The following is a 16,906-nucleotide window of genomic DNA, read 5'->3' as shown; positions in this document are numbered from 1 at the left end:
TGTCTCTCTATGTCACCATTGGATTTATATTTTGTTTTATAAATCCATTTGTGACCAATCACCTTTTTTCCTTGTGGAAGGGTGGTAGCAATCCATGTGCCATTCCTTTCACATTGTTCCAACTCTTCATTCATTGCCTTTACCCAATGTTCTTCATTCACAGCATGTTTAAAATGTGTAGGATCATTATGAGCAGTAAGTGTAGTCAAGAAACAATGAAATTCAGCATTTATTTGCTGAGTTGCAAGGTTTGAAATTTCCTAATTTCTTTTCTTCTGAGGCTGCACATAATCTTTCCACCAGGATGGTGGTTTAGAGATTCTTGTGCTGTGTCTCAAATTGTGTTCAGTATCAGACTATCAGGATCAGTTTGAGGTTCAGTGACTAGTTCTGCTGCTGGTTCAGGTTGGGTGGTGTTCTGATCAGTGTGAAGTGAGAGTTGCTGTGTTTCAGCACTGTTTGTGTCATTTTCTGCAACTGTATGATCACACTCATCATCATGAGGATTTACAGGAAAATTTGTGGTTTGGTTTTGGTTTAGAAAACTGGGAAAAGGTGTCATATATTTTTCAAGAGATTGAATTTGGAAAGGAAATATGGTTTCATGAAATGTTACATCTCTTGACACAAAAATTTTCTTTGTTTTCAAGTCAAGGAGTCTGTAACCTTTTTGTGTAGCTGGGTATCCTAGAAACACACATGAAATGCCTCTGGGTTCAAGTTTGTCTTTGATCAATGAAGGGTTAGCAGCAAATGCCAGACAGCCAAAAACTTTCAGATGATCATATTTAGGTGGGATTTTGAACAGCATTTCAAATGGTGTTTTATTTTGCAGAACTGGGGTAGGAAGTCTGTTAATAATGTGGACAGCAGTCATGACACAGTCACCCCAGTAAGACAATGATAATCCACCTTGAAATCTAATTGCTCTAGATATTTCAAGGATGTGTCTGTGTTTTCTTTCAGCTCTTGCATTCTGCTGTGGTCTATCCACACAGGATGTTTGATGTATTATCCCCAACTCAGCAAAAAATCCTTGACAAGGTTTGTCATGGAACTCCAAAGCATTGTCTGATCTCAAATATTTTATTTTTGAGTTGAAATAAGTCTGTGCATAAGCTGAGAAAGCTTTCAGTTGTTTCAATGAGTCAGATTTGTGCTGAGCAAGTGCACCCAAGTATTTCTGGAGTAGTCATCAATTATAGTGAGAAAGTACCTATACTTCTCTCTGGTACACACCTTGTAAGGACCCCAGATATCCATGTGAATGAGCTCAAAGGGTTCAGCAGCATGAGACTCACTCAACTGATATGGCAATTTTGTAAATTTTGCCATTGGACAGGTTACACAAATCTGGCTATTTTCCTTGATAGTTTTCTTCACACAAGGAATATACTGCAGTTTTTTCACAGAAGCATGCCCCAATCTATGATGCCAGACAGCGAAGGGAACAGGACCTGTATCACTCTGAGCTGCCAAATAATTATGAGTGTTCTGTGCTTGAGACATCAAGTCAGCTCCCAGAGGTTCATTAACCAAGTAATACAGCCCATTTTTGGCTTTCCCAATTCCTCTTATTTTCTTTGAAACAGCATCTCTAATTACACAATGTGTTCCACAGAAATTCACCTCACACTGTGAATCTTTGGTCAATTTTGGCACAGATAAGAGATTGTATATGAATTTAGGCACACACAGCACATTGTGCAGATTCAATGAGTTACACAAGCTAACATTACCAGTGTGAGATATTGAGGCTGAGTCACCTGTAGGAAGAGTTATTTTGGGAAGAGCATCAACTATTTTAGGGTCTGTAAACTTACTCAGATCATATGTCATATGATCTGAAGCCCCTGAGTCAATTATCCACCCATTTAGGACAGATTCTGCATGATTACAGGACACCATGCCTGAGAAACTGTTTTCTATTTCTTCATCAGTTTCACTTCCCTTTGTTGCACTGGAAGTTGGCATGTGTTTCAACAGCTGTTCAAACTGCTAAGAGGTGAGGGTTATGTTCCTTCCTTCTATGACTGGAAACTGAGCTGGAGCAGCCAATTTTGGCTTGAATTTGTTGTTGTTGTTGTTCCAAGATTGATTAAAGGATTTTTCCTTATTACCTGTATTGACAGGATTCAATCTTGGCTTATCCTGTTTCTTAGGAAAACCATAGATATACCAGCACTTATTTTGGGTATGACCTTTTCCACCACAGTGAGAGCAGATAAGAGTTGGTTTTGCTGGAAATTGTCTGCCATACATAGCAGAGATGTCTGATTCATCTTTAGATATCAGAACTTCCCTTTGACTTTCTTCTTGCTGCAGCATAGAGCAAGCAGACTCTACTGTAGGGAGAGGGGTGAGCATGAGCATTTGACTTCTCATGGCACCATAGTGATCATCTAGGCCATTTAAGAACTGAAACAAGCGACTTTCTTCCTGGTTCCTAGCTACTGTGTTTAGCAAAGCTCTCACCTCAGCAGATATTTCACTAATAATAGGCAAGGCACTCATTGAATCCAATTCTTCCTACAGACTAGACATAGCAGTGTAATATTCATTAATAGTGTTACTATTCTGTTTCAGTTGATAAAGATCTTTGTTTAACTTATATTTTCTAGACCCATTTGCCATAGAAAATCTCTTTTCAAGCTGTACCCATGTTTCTCTAGCAGTATTGACATAAAAGCACAGATTTTTTAATTGTATATGAAAGACAAGCATGAATCCAAGATATTACCATAGAGTTGCAAGTGTCCCATTGATATGCCTTGACAGCATCTGCAGCATATGTAGAACGAATGACAGTGCCCAAAACAAAGCCAATCTTCTTTTTTGATGTGAGTGCAATCTCCATGGATCTCCTCCAGGATCTGTAGTCACTGGCTCCAGTAAGCTTGTCCACTGAGATGGAATAAGAACCATCAGTTGCATGAAATAAAGCACACTGTTTGCATATGTAGAACGAATGACAGTGCCCAAAATAAAGCACACTGTTTGCATCAGTTGCCATTATGTAAAGCTTCGATTTTTGAGAAAAAAAGAAAGAGAAAAAGATAAAAGCTTTATGGATCTGATGACTGAAATATAGAGAGCAAATTTAATGATTTTAAATGTCCTGATTTTGCACCAATGGCTCTGATACCATGAAGAGTTAAATATGCCTGATGCAAGAGGACAGCAGATTAAGAGAGAAAGAGAGTAGAGAAGGAAGGAGGAAGAGGTGATATTAGGTTAGGAAAAATATCTGCTCTATTGAGCTTACAAAGAAAGCAACCTAAGACAATAAATAGTCACTACAGGACAAATTACAGAATTACCTACACCTAATCATTGCACTGAAAACAAGGCTGCAACTAACGGTATACAAATATTCCTACAACACTATGACAACACACACACAGTGCAGCTGGCAGAGAGAATACAGGGCAAAGAATAGGCAAGGATTTTTCCTTATTACAAATATAATATTAACTAAAAATAATTTTAGTTCAGTAAAAATAAGTTCAGTTCAGTAAAATTAATTTTAGTTCAGTAAAAATAATTTCAGTTTAGTAAAATTCAGTTTTCTTAAAGAAGAATTATAATAGAAAATCAGTAAAAATAATTTCAGTTCAGCAAAAATAATTTCAGTTTAGTAAAATTAATTTAAGTTCAGTAAAAATAATTTAAGGTCAGCAAAAATAATTTCAGTTAAGTAAAAATAATTTCAGTTCAGTAAAATTAAGGTGAAAAGAATGGGGCCTTACTCTCGTTAGTTTTGTTGCTACATACTTTGTATGTCACAAAAAACTGAAAAAGGAGTAAGATGCTAGTTTGGGAGAGTGATAAAAATTTTCACGTCTCAAACCAAATAAATAAACAACTTTAAAAATATAATGTTACATGAATCAATTTGCATTATTCTAAAAGTGGATCATGAAAATAGTGACTCAAGCTTTACTTCTTAATTCACCACATTCACAATGCGCTTAGAACACTTAAATTCATTACCATTATCGTAATTCATAACCAAATTTCATACATCCCGAGTATTTTATTGGAATTGTTTGTAACTTTCATAGTTGTTACGGAGTACAAGCACTCGTCTTACTCCGTAACACACACAAAGTTGAGTCTTTGGTCAGCATATATATATATATATATATAGAAATAAAGTATAAATAGACTCAAAGTTGAGTGGTAGAAATCGTGACTTTGTGAGTGTTCCTAACAAGTAACCAATTCAAGGAAGTTGCCAAGAAATACACCAAAAACCAATTAACACATGGACCCTTTACTGCAGCAACAACAGCAGCAAACACCGCAGCAACGCCCACCTCAGCCTCCCGCCGGTGGTGCTTCCGGCGGCGGCGGTCTCTCCGGCATCTTACCTCTGCTCTTCTTCATCGTTGCTGCCTTCACTGCGGTACTTTCTCTCTCTTTAATCATCGTTTACTTTAGTTTTTCTCTGCGGACTTTTATCGATCACATTCTGTGCATTTCAATTGTTCGAGTTTAAATCTGTTCCAGTGTTAATTCTTCGATTATAATTTGTTGAAATTGATGAAATGTGGCTTCAATTTGATTTCATTTCGCCATGTTAGGTTTATTTGATCAATTAATCTATTGATTGAGTGATCAAATCCATGAAATTCTTTGTATTTTTTTCTTTTCTACAATTTCAATTTCTAGGGTTATTTTTTGAATAAATTCTTTGCTTCATAAGATTGACCAGATATATAAAGGTAATCGAGTTTAGATGCTTATTTATTAATTATTCTATTTATCTTTTTATGAGGTGCAAAGTTAAATTTGGTTAAAGTGAGCCAATAGTAATTGTTTTAATCATTCTTTTGAAAATCTTCAATGATTTCTTGTGTTTGCTAATGAGTAAAATTTTTCAGTATAATTGCACCAAATATAATGATCATTAGTTTTTTGATCATGTTCAAAGGAAGAAAATGAGGAATTCATTAATTGGGTATTAAAATTTACTAAAGCAACAACAATCAGAGATTTAATTGGATATTACAAGTATATATACAGTAGCAAAATCTTGATTGTTTTTATTGTGTTCATCAAGGAAATTGATCGGCCATGGTCGGGTTTCAGTTAGGTTTACTTAGGGACATGGTTTTATTGAAAAATATCATACTACGCACTTGTGTGGGATTGTCTTGTGTTTGTTTGGAATAGTAATTTGTATGATATGCTGTGGAAACTTGGCAGGTTGTGCTTTCTTCTACGTCAACAAACAAGATCAGCTTGACGATCTTGCACCAAGTGCCTGAAGGTCATGTTGGTGTTTACTGGAGAGGGGGTGCCCTGCTCAAAACAATTACTGATCCTGGTGTGAATTTGCGTTTTTTGTTACATTTTATGTTTTCCATTAATGTTTTGTGCAAAACATCTGATTAATTTGAAACAGGTTTTCACTGGAAGCTGCCTATAATTACTCATTATGAACCTATACAAGTGACGCTTCAGACTGACCAGGTAGTTCTACGAGTCCTCGTTGGTCTTTTGTCTGTCTTGATTGAGCAGCGTGCTTATGCTTTCTTATTTTCCAGTCGAATTTGCTACCACCTCTATCCCATAAAATAGTGTCCATTTCCATTTCATGGACATACCTTAAAACCTTTGGCGAACAATTCTCATGTGTCATATTGTTAGATTCGTCTTAATATGTAATTTTATAATATCAGTTTTTTTTTTTTAATTTTTTTTTAATTTTTTTTATTTTTTATTTTTTTAATAGTTTTTGTTAACACATAATTAAAGATATTGATGGTCAAAGCTACATCTTCAAAAACGAGGAAAATGAAATTGGCACGATATTATGGAATGGTGCAAGTATTTGATATCAAAAGGTGGCACAAAAAGAATATATAATTGTATTGACTTTTCAAGTTGTACTTTGTAGGTTAGAAATATTCCATGTGGCACAAAAGGAGGTGTTATGATCAACTTCAACAGGATAGAGGTATGCTTAATTACTTGGAGGTTCTTTGCATTAGTATCATTGCTCCAAATCAATTGGTGTTACTGATTTTTGCCTTTTCAAGTTGAGTTGTATTGCTGTATATTATGTGGAACTTAGTTATAATATTATGTTCAGGTTGTCAACAGGCTGAACAAGGACGCTGTATATGATACTCTTCTGAATTATGGTGTGCACTATGATAAGACATGGATATATGACAAAATTCATCATGAGATCAATCAATTCTGTAGTTCCCATGCTCTTCAACAAGTTTATATTGATATGTTTGATCAGGTGAGCAACGTAATTACAAGAATGACGCTTCTGATGTTTTTGGTGCTATATAATAACTACTATTTTGTAAAATTTGAAAGTAGCTGTACTGCTTCAAAATTAAGGCCTTAATCGATTGGAACCATTAGAGAGGTTTTGGGAAGAGGGCCTCTTGTCTTTCTGTTTAAATCGCTTTCCCAAGCTATATATATATAACAACAAGAATGACCATACATTAAGGAGATTGCTAATGATGAGTATTTTGGAGGTCGATGGACATAAGGCCTTAACTCATTGGAATCATTAGAGAGGTTTTATTTTGCTAGCACCTGAACTAAATGTGGAGAAATTCTTACCATAAAAACATAGCCGTGATGCTTTTTAGGAAAGCTGCAGTTGAAGAAATGTAAACACAGAAAATGCATGAAGTATCTTGGGGTCATCCACTTCCTAGAACCTAGATTTATTCATTAAAAAACAACCAACTTATATGTAAGCTGCAAGCTAGAAGTGCCAACTCTTGACCCATCACTTCTCTTCTGCTATGCTTGTTCCTATTTCAATGATGTTTGTGGAATTCACAATTTTGATACATCTCCTTGCTTGTCAAATTTCTGTTTTCAATTGATTCTATATGTAATTCTTTACCTATACTTGTAAGTTCAGCTGAAAGTCTGCATTTTTTTGACACACTGTTAATCTTATGCAGATTGATGAGAGGATGAAAGATGCTCTCCAGGGTGACTGTACTCGTTACGCTCCTGGTGTTGAGATCATCAGTGTCCGCGTCACAAAACCTACCATTCCGGAGAGTATAAGGCATAATTATGAACAGATGGAGGAAGAAAGGACAAAGGTACATCAACTGGATCTGTTTATGACTTCATCGCTGGAATGAAATTTTCTGTTATATTGGGATTGGGTAAAATATGATGCAGATTTATTTGTAGGCAGATTTTATGATAGTTTGGTCCCTTGCTTAGGAGCAGAAAAAGTGTTTTTTAAACTTATAAGAGTCATCATGATTGAAGAATTGTAGCTGTTCTTTTGTTTGTCAAGTTTTTCCTTGGTTAAACTTTAGAGGGATCTTAAATTTGTTGCAAATTTTTAATTTTCCTCCCTGATTTGCAATGGATGGTTTATTTTTGCTATATCGTATTAGCTCTTTGTGTTTCATGCATTTTATTATTTTAAATTTTAATCTCTCCTGTCGCTCAGGCTTTAATAGCTATTGAGAAACAAAAGGTTGCTGAGAAGGAGGCAGAGACACAGAAAAAAATTGCTATTTCTGAGGCAGAAAAGAACTCATTTGTGAGCAAGATCATCATGGAGCAAAAGCTGATGGAAAAGGAAAGTGCCAGAAGCCAGCAACAAATTGATAATGAGATGAATTTAGCTCGGGAAAAGAGCATGGCTGATGCTTACTACTACAGGTGAATCTCTCTACTCCAGGAAGCCCTCGGAACATTTGCCGAGGGGGTGAAATTCCCATGCCATGTCAGTTATGCCACTCATGATTTTAATTTTACAAAGTACCACTAATGTTGATACTGATATTGATGTCTGCTTTCCCAGATTGGTAAAAGAGGCTGAAGCTAACACTTTGAAGCTAACACCCCAGTATCTTGAGCTCAGATTTATTGAAGCGATAGCAAATAATACCAAAATGTATTTTGGAGATAAGGTAGTCTAATTATACCAGCTAAAGATCACTTTACTTTGCCTTAATTATATATGAAATTTTACTCATTGTTTGCTCTGCAGATTCCAAACATGGTTTTCGACCAGAAGTTGCTGGGAAACTTCCTGGAAAGCGTGGCTAAAATGCCAAGGAAAGAAGCTTTTTAAGCAAGCAGACCATCAGTGTGGTCAGATTCACCTGGGTGCAGCAGAGCTTATCGACCAATTGGATCATGCATCAAATTAACTATCGAAGGGATATGGATCTCTAGTTTCCGGATTGCTTTGCTCATACGCGAATCTAAAACTTCAAAATGTTCTTTTGTTCTTTTTGCTATAATTTTTTCAAGGGTGGTTTGACAGTTTCATACGAATAGAGTGATATGCATAGGCTAGTAATGATAAACAGGAGGAACATAAAATGATAAGGGGTATTGTACCTTTCTTTCATATGTTTTGCACATTCTCTCTTCTTTATCCTCAAATTTTGACACTCTGTAAAGTACTTAAGTGTGTCATTTTCCTTGTGTTATCTACTGTAAATCAATGAAAAAGCTTGTAAGAAACATAAATACCAAGTCTACTTTATTTCTTTCTCATTTTTTTAAAAATTATTTTCTCAAATTTATAATATTTGAATGAAAAACAAAGGTAGATAAAAATAACCAGTTATAAATTACCATCAAATGGGCATTTGGTCTAGTGGTATGATTCTCGCTTAGGGTGCGAGAGGTCCCGAGTTCAATTCTCGGAATGCCCCTATTTCTTTTTGTTTAAAACAACCATCCCCTTTTTCTAAACATCGCTTCAAAATGACGTACCAATGATCATATTATCAAAGTTTGACTTTGAAAAATTAAGCAAATCATCAACGACTAATCACACTTTATTATGTACTTATGTTGTATTATAAATTACTTAAGCAAGTACTGTTTCTTAAAACGTGTAAAACTGTCCATAATTCAAGCCAAACTAACCAATCATAACAACTCATAATATAATTATAAAATTATACTTTTCAAAACATACAACCTCATTTATTTTGTCACACCCTTTTAAATGAAGACAAAAAAACCCATTTATATATAAATTGATTTACAAATAGCCAAAGTTGCCAATTAGCATACCTCAAAAAAGATCTAGATTCTGGGTGTTTTTGCTAATTTTAAGGTTTTATTCCTGATTCTCTACTGTTTTAACTACATTTATAGAATCTCACCATTTCAGAAACAAAGTTACGTACTTTTTATTGATTCATTGTTGTGTTCTTCCTTTAAGCATTGATTCAATCTTGTTCTTCAACAAATTTTATTGGTATGCAACATTTTCTCTCTCCTCTTTTTATTTTTTTTAGATAAGCTTATCTTAATCTTATTGAATCTGGGGTTTTGACCATATGTTTTTAAGAACATTTTATTTTTGGGGATTTATAATCTTAATTATTGGTAAGTTTAGTAATTCTTAATCCGTTGTTATCTTCATCAATTTCATACGTGTCGAATTTGAGTCAGAAATTAGTTTGTTCTTTATGTAGAAAAAACTGTGAAGCTTTCATTTGTGTCTGGAATTCAAAAACTTAGGGAGGTTGTAAATTTTGTTATGTCTATGATTTTACTAAAATACCCATTATTATTATTATTATTATTATTATTATTATAGTGACGCGACTATTATTATATTATTAATGTTGATTATTGTTATTGTTATATTTGGTATTATATGCATTGATTATTAATTCTAAGATAGGGTAGACAAATTAGAAGATAGATCAACTTATCCAAATTGAGTAATCCATGTAATAAAAGCAAGATCAGTTGATTCAATGTATTGTATCTATTATTGTTGTTATAGGATGAAGATCTACAAAAATGGACTAAATGGTAGCTAATGTTTATCTATTATACCTTCAAATCTTCCATATTCAAAATAATGATCTTATCCTTAGAAAAAAATAAAAGTCAAAACGATATTTTTGGTGCATAAAGTCAGGCAAATAAAAGGATTTCATGAAGAATTTTCTAAGTTGCATTATATTGTTTTTTTCATGACTTAAAAAATATATTTTGTGCAGGTGAGATTATTGAAGATGTATCTGGTAGAGAGCAAAATAGGAGCTATATTTTGCATGCTACTCTCTTTGTTCTTCCTAGGGACATGGCCTGCTATACTGGCTTACCTCGAAAGGCGTGGCCGTCTTCCTCAGCATACTTACCTTGATTATGCTATCACCAATCTCTTAGCTGCTATCTTTATAGCACTTACTTTAGGTGAGATTGGAGAGAGCAAACCAGACATGCCTAATTTCTTAACTCAATTGTTTGAGGTAACAAACTTTCTTTTGCTTTTTAACTTGGTCACATTTTTGTGTTATAATAAGAGTTTCCAAAAATATATGCAACAGAAACCTGTTTTCATATAGCAACTGTGTCTATGATCATTGGATCTTACAGTACTGGTTCATATTATTTGACACATTTCATTTAGGCACGTTTGCCAGCACATATTTTTAGATGTTTTAATCTTGTATATAATAATGTGACAGCTACCAGATAATTGGCCCTCGGCGTGTTTTGCAATGGCTGGTGGAGTTGCTCTTAGTGTAGGAAATTTATCTATACAGTATGCTATGGCTTTAGCTGGATTATCAGTTGTCGAGGTTGTTAGTGCTAGCATCACCGTTGTCTTAGGTTCGTATTATTATATCCATTCTACTCCCTTAGTCTAGTATTGGAACAACTGAAATTAATAAATTGTCCTGTAAATTAACAGGAACCACAGTAAACTATTTCCTGGATGACAGAATAAACAAGGCAGAAATCCTGTTCCCTGGAGTAGGGTGTTTTTTGATTGCAGTCTTCCTGGGTTCGGGTGTTCACAAATCTAATAATGCTGATAATACTGCAAAACTTAAAAATATGGATAGTAAACTCGATGAAGAGGAAAGGTATATATTGTCTGCACTATGATAAAGAACTCATTCAATTCCATTAGGAATTACTTGGGACAATATTTAAGAAGTATGAAACTTTATACATTCGCTCATTTGCTATGAGGTATAGTAGTGTACTAGTAGTAACAATTTGTCGAATTGTGTACATGAAACAATATTTCAGACTTGTGATGTCATCCACTCCGACTTTTGACAGGAAATCCGACATTTCAGCCTCAGATGGAGCATCTTCTGCTCATAAAGGTTGACAAGTTAGGATAATTTGTGTTACATATAGTGCATATATGGATGCCACTAGACTAGCTAGGACTAGGAATAGAATATCTCAACTTCCTCTTTGCTTTCAGTTCCTATGGACCTTGAAAAGGCAAATGGAAGTACAAAGGAGCCGGAGTTTGGGACTGCTAAGTTCCTCATTCAACTCGAAGAAAAAAGATCCATTAAGGTCAGTGGCTTAAATTAATTAGTCTTGATTGTGGTAGTTTTTGATGATGATTTAGCCTAAATTTCTAACAGCTAATGCTTCAGTTAACTCACTTGTTGTTTGATCCGTTTGCAGGTGTTTGGCCGGAGTATTTGGATTGGTTTAGCATTAACTTTTTTTTCTGGAATTTGTTACTCCTTTTTCTCTCCTCTGTTCAATGTGGCAACCAATGATCAGTTTCACAGATTGAAGAAAGGGGTGCCTCATTTGGTTGTATATACCGCTTTTTTCTACTTCTCTGTCTCCTCTTTTGCTATTGCACTCATCTTGAATGCCATCTTTCTATTTCGCCCTATCCTTGGCTCGCCAAAGTCATCATTTGAGGCTTACTTTAAGGACTGGAATGGTCGAGGTTGGGCCCTTTTGGCTGGTTTGTTATGTGGTTTCGGAAATGGTCTGCAGTTCATGGGAGGTCAGGCTGCAGGATATGCTGCAGCTGATGCAGTTCAGGTCAGTCAAAGGCTAGTGATGCAGATCAGACAGGATTACTGATTTCTTGTTATTGCCTCATACTAATTACGATTTTGTATTAACAATTTCTTTGATTGTTTGTGTGTCAATTATCAGGCACTTCCATTGGTGAGCACCTTTTGGGGTGTAGTAGCTTTTGGAGAATACAGGAAATCCTCAAGGAAAACATACACACTACTATTTAGCATGCTGTCAATGTTCATCATCACGGTTGCAATCCTCATGGCATCATCTGGGCACAGAAAGTCATAATCTGGCATCAGACAATGTCCTAAATTGTTGCAGTCTAGAGTATACTGAATAAGATGATGCACAAATAATGATTCATTGGCGGTTCTTCAGTGTTTAGTATGGGAATGTGTAACAAGTTTAGATGAAATTTGTTTAAATGTTTTCTTACTTAGTTTCTTGCCAAGGAAAATGGTGGATAGATTGGTTGGAAGTAGCTAAGAATTGCCAAAGGTTTACTTTGAAAGTAGTAGTTGTTTGAAAATTAGAGGAATACTGAAGTAATTTGCATAAACTCCTTGGTAACTCTAAAATCCATTGGTTTTGATGCAAATACATGTTCCCTTTGTATGCTTAGCTTATAATAATGAAATACATGTATATTGTTTTTCTTTACCTTTTTTTTGGTGAAAGAAGGGCCATAGTCCCATAATATACTTGAATTGAAACTGCATTTTGTTTTATTTTGGTTTTTCTATTTAATTTGTTAGTTACGTATTGCAAGTGATAGGATTATATGTGACGTGCCACTTCGAACATCCACTTTTTAAAACTCGCAATTAAAGTAAAAAAAACGGAACATAAGTGAGTCATGTCAATTTATGCTACTCCACATTTATTGTGAGTTTTGTTTATCAGACTTTGAGTTTGTTATAATTGATGTCATTGTCAATTAGCATATTATGATAAAGCCTTTGTATGCTAGATATATCCGTTTCAAAGTTTTATTAATTCATCATGTAATTTCAAATAATGTTCTACTTCTACTTTTAGCTATTTCAAATCAAATACGTAATCAAATATGAGACGTTTTCATCAAATCTAGCCGCTGACCATAAATTACTTGCACACACTTGCATATACAAGTATACTGTGACGGATCTAGGATTTTATGGGTGTTGAGTCACCGTCATCCATCGATCCAAAAATTGGATTTTGTAAAGGATGATTTTGTGATGGACTCATATAATATAGGTTACAATTATGGATTCATGGGTTCAGATTTTTGGAGTTATCGAACATTGCATAAGATAATTTAATTTAGTTAATTGATTCTAATGAAAAGAAAAAAAAATTGTCAAAGTTTTTACCGCGGAACCATAAAACTTCATATATGAACAACGTTGGGTCCACCATTGCAAGTATGCAACAATTATTCAAGATTGTCTAAGCAAGTGGGACCAAATAATTGAAAGGCATGTTGTGAAATCTTACAATAATAGCCAAAAACTCATAAATGCCCACTTAAATTGACTCATAATAAGTGGGCTGTTACTAATAATACTGAGAATCAGTAAATATAAGGAAACAAAAAGATTCTACCTTTTCAAAAGATTCCATGCAGTCAAATTCCAAAGTCAACGGATCCCCATTACATAGCAATGATCATCCAATTACAAAATTACTTCTCCAAACTAAATTTCTTTTAAAATCACCAATTTACAATCCACCTACCCACTATATACAGCAGTAGTAAAACTATTTTAGTCAAATTTTATATCCAAAACTCCATTATTATCATCATCACAAAAAAGAAAAATAAAAATGGTTTAGTAAATAATACTCTGTTTCAATCAATATCACATCAATTTTGGGTAAGCTTTCTTGTTTAAATTATAGTACAAAGTATTAATTATATAATTTTGTTTGTTTTCATTGGATATTTAATTTTGTTGTGAATTGATTGATGTTTGTTTTCTATGAAATGTATCATGTCATCTTTCTTTTTTGTGGGGTTATCATTTTCTAATTATAATGCTTGTTTCCTATTACTGAATAATTATTTTTTTCATTTTTTCTCAAAATGGTAAGTTTCATAAGATTGAGTTCTTATCATAGAATTTATATTATTTATTTTTGTTTTGCTTGCTGAATTTCATGATTTTTTTTTGGAAATTTGTGTGTATATCTTTTTTTTCCTTCTTTTCTTAGATCTGGGAATTTTGAATTATTATACAATGCTCAAAAAAAAAAAAAAAAAAAAAAAAAGCACTCTGGATCATTGTGTGTTTTATCAAGGATTTCAAGATTGAATTTTGTTGATTCTAAATAGAAAAAGATTAAATTTTTAATTGTAAAGTGTATGTGCTTATAATTTTCTGATGATTAATGACTATAAATGTGTAATATGATGATCAGGAGGAGTTTAAGGAAGCAAGTTTACTAGTATTTGATCAGAAGATAATTGTAAGTGGGTTAAAGATGTTTCTAGTAGAGAGCAAAGGAGGGGCAATAGCATGTATGCTCTTTTCATTGCTGTTCTTGGGGACATGGCCTGCTGTATTAGCCTTCCTCGAAAGGCGAGGCCGGCTTCCTCAACATACTTATCTTGATTACTCCATAACCAATCTCCTGGCTGCTGTGATCATTGCCCTTACTCTTGGTCAGATGGGGGATGCCAAACCAGGAATGCCTAATTTCATCACCCAACTTTATCAGGTCACCTAACTTGTTTTATTCTGCTCATTTTAATATAAATTGATGCAATTTTTTAGATGTTATTTGAAAATTGAATGGTTATACTTGTACATGACCTTGTTCTGTAACTTCTGTTTGTTTATAAGCAAGATATTTGCTCTTTTTTGTGATATATGACAAATGAGGAGATCAAAATGAGTTGAATACTTGTGCTTTGTGCCTTTGTAAAGGATGAATCGCAACATAATGACCATTAAAATTTGGATAATGATATATGTAGCCCTTTATGGTTACTAATAAACATTTGATGGCTTTTCAAAATTGATACTCCGTACTTTGAATTAATTTACGATATTCATGACAAAACAAAATCATGATTTCTCTGGAGAACATTGCTAAGTCAATATGTTGCAAGCTTGTAATTAATTTCGAGAAGGAATGCACATTTATTCATTAGAAGATTTGATGGGAGGAATTCTTTAATTTTTTTTGGTTCTTTCCTTTCATCAAATAAGATGTAATACGACTTTTAATTTAAGAATTTGACTAACTGATGCATCAGACAGTAGAATCAGTAGAAACATAACCTTATGCAATTAACTGATAAATAGTCTGTGTATTTTTTACAGAACTAGTGATGATTTAAAACATTTTTAAGGCTATTTGTTGCAGGATAACTGGCCCTCAGTGTTATTCGCAATGGTTGGTGGAGTAGTCCTCAGTATCGGAAATCTGTCCACACAATATGCTTGGGCATTAGTAGGTTTATCAGTAGTAGAGGTGGTCTCTGCTAGCATTACTGTTGTAATAGGTATTTTCCTTCTGTTCTGAGCTCAATCTTTCCATTTTACAAGTTGAGGATGTTTGTTACTGAGATGTTCTCTACTGTCTGCTTTCGATACTTACAGGAACTACACTAAACTATTTTCTGGATGACAAAATTAACAAGGCTTACATACTTTTCCCTGGTGTCGCGTGTTTTTTGATTGCTGTCATTTTGGGATCACTTGTTCACTCATCTAATGCATCAGATAACAAGAAAAAGCTCAGTCATTTGTCAAGTGGTTATGAAGACAAAGTAGTGTATATCTCACTTCTTTTCTTGTCCTGCTTTTTTCATCATACAGTAACAGTAGTCAGTAGCTTGGTTTCCATTCATACACAATGTTATTAACACAGTCGAAATTTAACAGGAATAAGGGTGCTTCAAAGGATCCTGAAAACGGAAAAGAAGTCAAGGTACCGGCACAGTTTGGCACTGCAGAATATCTCATTGAATTAGAGGACAAGAGATCCATAAAGGTACTAGTTATACTTATCAAACATCATCAAATTTGATAGTTACTAGTTAAAAGCTGACTAGCAGACTTTAATTACATGTAATATTTGACTAGCAATTATAAATTTTATTGAATGGTTCCGGTGTTTAGTATCATACATTTGTTGATTATTTATCATTGAAATCGTTCAATTCCATCATATGCAGGTGTTTGATAGGAGCATTTGGCTTGGACTCGCTATAACTTTCTTTTCCGGGATCTGCTTCTCTCTATTCTCTCCTGCTTTCAACCTAGCAACAAATGACCAGTTCCATCTCCTAAAGAAAGGAGTCCCTCATTTGGTGGTTTACACTGCTTTCTTTTACTTCTCAGTCTGTTGTTTCGTGGTTGCCATCGTTCTGAACATCACATTCCTATACCACCCTATATTGAACTTGCCCAAGTCATCGATTAAGGCCTACATAGCAGACTCGAAAGGAAGAGGGTGGGCCTTACTTGCAGGGCTTCTCTGTGGTTTTGGGAATGGTCTTCAGTTCATGGGAGGTCAGGCTGCAGGTTATGCTGCAGCTGATGCAGTTCAGGTATGTCAGATTTCATCTACAGCGCGTACAAATCCATGGATTAACTCTAAATACATTACACTAACTTGTATAAATTTTTGGATGTTATTACCAGGCACTTCCTCTGGTTAGCACCTTTTGGGCTGTACTACTATTCGGCGAGTACAGAAAATCTTCAAGAAGAACATATATATTACTAGTTAGCATGTTGTTGATGTTCGTTGTAGCAGTTGGTATCCTGATGGCATCTTCAGGACATAGGAAATGATTTATTTAGCTTCGAAGGAATTTAGGTGTTAGGCGTTTTTATACACAAAAGTGCTGATTAATGTTATTGAACACTGTCTTAAACATTTGGATAAATAAAAATGTTATATATTCTTTATAAACATACAAGTCATTCCTAGGGATAAAATCATGCAAAACAGTTAAAATCATACGATATTAACTTTATAAATCATCAGTGTGTTAAATTAATTAAGTTATGTTGGAGGAGAGTTTGACTACATAAAACGTCAACAGACTTGGCATGAATGATACTCTCTTAGGGAAAATAATAGTATATGGGTTCCATACAATTCTTCAAATTTACTTCAT

At 34.3% G+C, this 16,906-nt stretch overlaps 3 protein-coding genes and 1 non-coding gene across 6 annotated transcripts; all 4 read left to right on the top strand.

The window, feature by feature from the left end:
- Window positions 1–4,188: 4,188 nt before the first annotated feature.
- Window positions 4,189–8,510, top strand: LOC145619856 (uncharacterized). Its single transcript, XM_081674577.1, has 9 exons — window positions 4,189–4,408; window positions 5,212–5,332; window positions 5,411–5,478; window positions 5,906–5,965; window positions 6,101–6,259; window positions 6,948–7,094; window positions 7,457–7,671; window positions 7,814–7,922; window positions 8,003–8,510. The coding sequence occupies exons 1-9, from the start codon at window positions 4,268–4,270 to the stop codon at window positions 8,084–8,086; spliced, it is 1,104 nt and encodes a 367-aa protein (XP_081530703.1). The 5' UTR covers window positions 4,189–4,267; the 3' UTR covers window positions 8,087–8,510.
- A 96-nt stretch (window positions 8,511–8,606) lies between these two features.
- Window positions 8,607–8,678, top strand: TRNAP-AGG (transfer RNA proline (anticodon AGG)). The gene has a single exon. It is a non-coding gene; the product is annotated as a tRNA-Pro (tRNA).
- A 330-nt stretch (window positions 8,679–9,008) lies between these two features.
- On the top strand, window positions 9,009–12,447 carry LOC145619732 (ureide permease 2-like). Of its 2 annotated transcripts, none has more exons than XM_081674457.1 (8): window positions 9,009–9,232; window positions 9,990–10,241; window positions 10,461–10,605; window positions 10,688–10,862; window positions 11,032–11,111; window positions 11,216–11,313; window positions 11,428–11,802; window positions 11,920–12,447. In XM_081674457.1, the coding sequence occupies exons 2-8, from the start codon at window positions 10,005–10,007 to the stop codon at window positions 12,073–12,075; spliced, it is 1,266 nt and encodes a 421-aa protein (XP_081530583.1). In that variant the 5' UTR covers window positions 9,009–9,232; window positions 9,990–10,004; the 3' UTR covers window positions 12,076–12,447. The 2 variants fall into 2 exon arrangements, with proteins under 2 accessions (XP_081530583.1, XP_081530630.1); XM_081674504.1 differs by having other exon boundaries at window positions 9,010–9,232; window positions 11,065–11,111.
- A 1,086-nt stretch (window positions 12,448–13,533) lies between these two features.
- Window positions 13,534–16,720, top strand: LOC145619617 (ureide permease 2-like). 2 transcript variants are annotated; one of them, XM_081674391.1, is made up of 7 exons: window positions 13,534–13,646; window positions 14,191–14,490; window positions 15,142–15,280; window positions 15,378–15,552; window positions 15,663–15,771; window positions 15,956–16,330; window positions 16,425–16,720. In XM_081674391.1, exons 2-7 carry the CDS (start codon window positions 14,254–14,256, stop codon window positions 16,575–16,577), a joined length of 1,188 nt encoding a protein of 395 aa, XP_081530517.1. In that variant the 5' UTR covers window positions 13,534–13,646; window positions 14,191–14,253; the 3' UTR covers window positions 16,578–16,720. The 2 variants fall into 2 exon arrangements, with proteins under 2 accessions (XP_081530517.1, XP_081530472.1); XM_081674346.1 differs by lacking the exon at window positions 13,534–13,646 and adding an exon at window positions 13,760–13,858.
- The last annotated feature ends 186 nt before the right edge of the window (window positions 16,721–16,906 follow it).

Source organism: Chenopodium album, chromosome 1 (assembly GCF_948465745.1).
Source record: "Chenopodium album chromosome 1, dcCheAlbu1.1, whole genome shotgun sequence".
Classification (NCBI taxonomy): domain Eukaryota; kingdom Viridiplantae; phylum Streptophyta; class Magnoliopsida; order Caryophyllales; family Amaranthaceae; genus Chenopodium; species Chenopodium album.
This window is presented reverse-complemented; position numbering and strand designations above follow the sequence as displayed.

Bases quoted from the DNA above. Each gene is read 5' to 3' on its own strand.
- LOC145619856 (XM_081674577.1), top strand. From the start codon at position 4,268: ATGGACCCTTTACTGCAGCAACAACAGCAGCAAACACCGCAGCAACGC. The intron at 4,409-5,211 runs GTACTTTCTCTC...GAAACTTGGCAG, and splicing joins TCGTTGCTGCCTTCACTGCG to GTTGTGCTTTCTTCTACGTC. The intron at 5,333-5,410 runs GTGTGAATTTGC...AATTTGAAACAG, and splicing joins CAAAACAATTACTGATCCTG to GTTTTCACTGGAAGCTGCCT.
- LOC145619732 (XM_081674457.1), top strand. From the start codon at position 10,005: ATGTATCTGGTAGAGAGCAAAATAGGAGCTATATTTTGCATGCTACTC. The intron at 10,242-10,460 runs GTAACAAACTTT...ATAATGTGACAG, and splicing joins TCTTAACTCAATTGTTTGAG to CTACCAGATAATTGGCCCTC. The intron at 10,863-11,031 runs GTATATATTGTC...ACAATATTTCAG, and splicing joins AAACTCGATGAAGAGGAAAG to ACTTGTGATGTCATCCACTC.
- LOC145619617 (XM_081674346.1), top strand. The intron at 14,491-15,141 runs GTCACCTAACTT...TATTTGTTGCAG, and splicing joins TCATCACCCAACTTTATCAG to GATAACTGGCCCTCAGTGTT. The intron at 15,772-15,955 runs GTACTAGTTATA...CATCATATGCAG, and splicing joins AGGACAAGAGATCCATAAAG to GTGTTTGATAGGAGCATTTG.